Below are 4,719 nucleotides of genomic sequence, written 5' to 3' on the forward strand. Positions count from 1 at the left end.
CACACACACACACACACGCACACACACGCACATAAACGCACAACTGATTCACATACAGTCATTACTGGAATACTTTCTATTTATAGCCAAAAAAGTAAACATGACGGTATTTACCAGATTTTTGTTTTTTATTATTTCATTTTAAGACTTAAAAAAAAGTAACCTCCAACCACATCAATATTTACTAAACAAATAAAAAGTACATCACAAAAATGCCCCAAACACATAAAATAAAAATTCAGATCACTGAAATCTAAAGGGAATGAGCTTTTTTCTTTATCATGTCTGTTATTTTGAAGTATGTACAACCTTAACATAACTTTTAAAAGGTAGTTCATGTTACCAAGGCAAAATTTGTTTGTTATTCTACCTGTGTTAAAGTAGATTACTTAAAAACATGACTCCATGTTTTTAAGCATCTAATATGATCGGAGACTACAAAGTTAAGCAGAAAATGTGTATCATCCCAGAATTTTTTCTGTAGCACAGGTGCATGTAGCAACACAATAAATGGACTTAAATTTCAGGATTCTAAAACAATAAAAAAGCACACAAAGCCAGAGAGACAGACTCACCCCAGGATGCTGAGGCACACCTTGCCGTTGCGGTAGAAGTTGGGGTTAAAACGCACTGTGTTTTGTCCGGTTGTGATGAGCTTCACCCGGGGTGGATGGATGGGATAATCAGGGGGACAGCGGAACAAGAAAAGGAAGAAGCCGCCCTCATACGGTGTGTCAAACGGTCCTGTGATCAGAGCGTGGATCTAAAATGTGGAAGATAATTATGAAGTACAGGAAAGATTTTAATCGACTGGTAAAATGTAAGAAAAATACATCCAAATCTGTCAAATTTACTTGCCCATACACTATCTAAGTAGTAATTACAGCTTTCTTTAAGAAAGGAAATGAACTGATGATGTCACAAAAATGTCACCAATTTAGTCAGAAAATCCGATTTCTCTAAATCACATTAGAATAAGATTCTAACATGATGGTCATTTTTGCATTCAGCTGTGCAAAATATCCCTAATTCAGTTGAAAAAAAAAACTACTTCCAAAAACTATTTTTTTTTGTAACCCAGTGCTTTTTGTAAACTGGGTAAACACCCAGGGGTTTATACAAACGTAAACCCAGTTTATTTTTCTGCAAAAAATAAAATAAAAAAATAATTTCTTTGTCTTCTTCCTGCAGTCATAAGAACAAATACACAGTTCACTCAGAAACAACCAGTCATTTAGGAGGAGGGTCTGTCAATCACCCTCATGTTTGGGCTGCTAAATGTGCTAATGGCAGAAAAACAATTTACAGTTTCAAGAAAACAGTTTGTCCCCTGTCATCAGGGTCAGGTCAGGCTAGTTAGCATAGCATGTAAACATATTTTTTTGTAAAAGTTAATAGACACATTATAGACACATTAGTTTTGTATTCAAGCTACTGCAGCCTGAAAGGACTGATAGCAGAAATTAAATGTCTGATTGAAGCCAGCAAGTAAAATGACATTTTGATAAAAATGAGTCAGGAATAACCACAGAGTGCCGTTAATAAAATGTTCCAGAATGAAAACAGGAGCATGATGAGGAGAACGCTAAAAGAAGGAAAGGAGGGGATCTGGTTAATGTGGGGAACATTTCCCAACTGGTAACTAGTCTGTGTTCATTACCTTGGTCATGTCTTGAGGATCCGGAACAACAAACATCCCAGGGGGGGGTTCCTTGTATATGGACATAATATCCCTGCAATGAAAGAACATACGAACTAAAATATATTTATCATACAAATTAATGAAGACTGCCGGTTCTATCAGTGATCTTTTAAACACTGTTTAAGTTCTTTGAACTGCTATTATTCCAGCATAACCATACATAAGATTTCTCTGGTCTCTCAGGTGGTTATTCCACTTTTCTCCACTCATCTGTCAAGAACTTCAGTGTAAAGTCTGACAAAGATTTTAAATTTTATAAGTTAGCAGGTTTTCTTATCAAATTTACAGTCTAGATTAAAGACTAGCTCCTTCTCAGTGATCTGGAGAAAGATCAAGGCCCTTGTACATCATGGCTGGATTAATCCATGTGGTTCACCAGAAATTAATAAGTCCTCTGACTGCAACTAGTACAGTGCAGCAGCCATTCTTCTCATTGCTAAGCAAAAGCGTGACCACATATCACCGATAACTTCAGTGGCTTCCACTCTGCCAGGTGTAGACGGTGAAATCCCTCCTGATATTGAGCATCAGAAAATAACCTCAGATGGACAATTTATGGCTTAATTATGAATATATGTTAAACAATAATTGCATTGCTATACACATCTACATCCATCTTTACAAAATAAATTTTTGTTGTACTCTAAGCTATTAACGGTGCATGATTTTAGCAAATATTTAAAAGAACAAACAGTCATCTTCAAGTCCTGAAACAAAAGTCTGATCATTTCTTTTCCTGCTGTCATTATGTTTCTCCTGGGTCTAATGCCTGGATCACTCACATTGAAAACGGTGTGGGTTTTCTGTATGTCTAGGGAGGTAGCTAGAAAGACTAGCTTGAATACAAAACTAATGTGTCTATAATGTGTCTATTAAATGGAATTGTATAGTCCTCTGACATTCCTCCTCCTCATAATAAGCATATTATAAAATCTTGAACATCCAATTAAATATCACAATAAGGAAATAATTCCAAGTAGACATTTTATAAATGTATATAGAACAGATAAGGTGAAATTAATTACAGTAAGATGGCGTAAAATTAATTTCTCCCTTTTAATCGACTTTGTTTTCTCATTTTCGTTTGGTGGGGGCAAAGCTTAGGTTTTGCTTTCACTTTCTGCTGAAGCTGTAACAGTGCTGCTGCTTTTTCGCTGATTTCAAAATCTAGGAAGTCGGCTTACCGTTCATTTTAAAACCAAGTGTTGAAATGGTATAAGAAATTAAATGTCAATTTATTAGAAATGTGTGAGCGTCAGTTAGTTGGAGCAGGCGGCATTGTTTATTAGGCTACAGAGAGGGGACTAAGTACATATTCAATTCGTTAAACCAAGCTGTAAAATAATCATAAATTACTTGGTATAACGTCCTCGAATGCAATTTTAATTAAGAGTTTAGTAACAACAACAGATAAAAATCATACAAACAGTCTCCAATTACTCTTTATTTACCTCTTTATCCTCAAAATGCATTGCTGGGATGCCTTCTCGTTGTCCCAGTCTGCACTAAGAGTCGGGTCCCAGGAAGTGGCGTGGATTTGGGACAAGAGGCCCCCTCCTGCCAACCCAGCCACCCCCAGGCCGACACCGGGCAGGGGTGAGGACGTGTGTAAAATCGGGGACACGGCCACAACAGGTATCGAAGAGCCGGAGGTAAATGTGTTCCCAAACCCGGTGGCAGAAGAGGTAACAGCGGACATAGGGGACACTACAGCGGTCAGGCCACCCAGCGCCGCTGTAGTCGGAGAAGAAGAGGCCGAGTTCGGGCTAGGGTGCGTACCGCTCGCTGCAGGATGTTCTCCCGGCAAAGAGTTGGCTAAAGTGGGCAGCGGGAAGGAACCGCTACCTTGTCCGGAAACGCCTAAGTCATGGGAACTGCCGCTGTACTCTTCTCCAAAGCTATCCGCCATAGCTTACGAGCTAGCAAGCTAGAGAAATCTGGTGTGCACTAACTTGTATTGAAACTTGTAAGCCTCATTGATTCTTGGGCAAGAAGTTCCCTTTACTTTCTATTTACCAGCTCAATCACAGAACAAGGCGGCTTGAGGCGAGTCCAGCGAACAAGGGAATTCTTCCCACGACATGGTGGCTGTCCTTCGTTAGCTTAAATATATAGTTTTACCAACCCTCAATAAAGTGTTCCGTTTTAATCTAAATTCAAACTGTCTTCTCGCAACTGACATCTGTTCTTCCGCTAGATGTTATCGATGTAATTATATGTGTTTGTATTGAGAAAAAAATGCTTTAAAATGACCAAATCATTATCGCAACTTCAGGAACATCTCCCCGTCACCTTTACTGGAAATGAGGAAACTTGAAATATCCGGTGAGGATTTTCAAAGTAAAACTCCTGTTTGGGAAAAATTTTTTCGATGACCGCTTCAAAACCATGACAATAATTTCTTATCATAAAGCCGGAGCTGCAATAGTTTAATAAGTAGCAGAATTTCTTCGATCAAATTCAGTAAAAATGAAAACAAATGGTTGCATCACTTTTCACATGCTGTGTCTACTTTTAAGACTGTACTAAAAAGGTTAATTTGCAGAGGTGCATTATTCTGAAATAGGGCATGGACGAAACTGATCTAGCATGTGGCAGTAATGGCAGAATGGCGATAAGCCATTTCCGGTTCAGTGGGACGGAGCATGAGGGTGTGCGGCGGTGCTTCGAGGAACGACACGGGTGGCATTTTGATAATTTGTAATTTTAGTGATCCTTCAAGGATAACTATGTAATCTTTGTTGATAAACAAATTTCCCAAAAAAGAAAAAAGTGGTTATCCATTGTTGAGGAAAAATGACTATTTTTAGTGTTTAACACAGTTTAAACCTTTTAGAACAAATTTCTTAATTTTGAACAGGTTTCTGTTAGTGATTTGAAACCAAATACAATTGCTGGGTTAAGCATTTAAAGTACAAAGGAGAATAGAGATCTGCAGGAGAATTTCTGCTCAGACCCCTGGGGTCTTATCATTAAAGACAGGAGGTCATAAATTAACATATGCAGGAAGGTGGAGG

General features: G+C 38.2%; 1 protein-coding gene across 2 annotated transcripts in view; it reads right to left on the reverse strand.

Moving 5' to 3' along the window:
* ube2z (ubiquitin-conjugating enzyme E2Z) overlaps positions 1-4,034 on the reverse strand; it is an 18,366-nt gene extending 14,332 nt beyond the window's left edge. Inside the window, exons 1-3 of one of the 2 annotated variants that reach the window (XM_017306425.1) lie at positions 3,154-4,034; positions 1,661-1,733; positions 576-763 (exon numbers count right to left, since the gene is read on the reverse strand). In XM_017306425.1, coding sequence (XP_017161914.1) covers positions 576-763; positions 1,661-1,733; positions 3,154-3,611 — 719 coding nt within the window. In that variant the 5' untranslated portion in view covers positions 3,612-4,034. The remainder of the gene's footprint in view (positions 1-575; positions 764-1,660; positions 1,734-3,153) is intronic. The other variant, XM_008415121.2, reaches the window with a different exon arrangement.
* Between the last annotated feature and the right edge of the window lie 685 nt (positions 4,035-4,719).

The sequence above is a fragment of the Poecilia reticulata genome, linkage group LG8, assembly GCF_000633615.1.
Source record: "Poecilia reticulata strain Guanapo linkage group LG8, Guppy_female_1.0+MT, whole genome shotgun sequence".
NCBI classification, from domain to species: domain Eukaryota; kingdom Metazoa; phylum Chordata; class Actinopteri; order Cyprinodontiformes; family Poeciliidae; genus Poecilia; species Poecilia reticulata.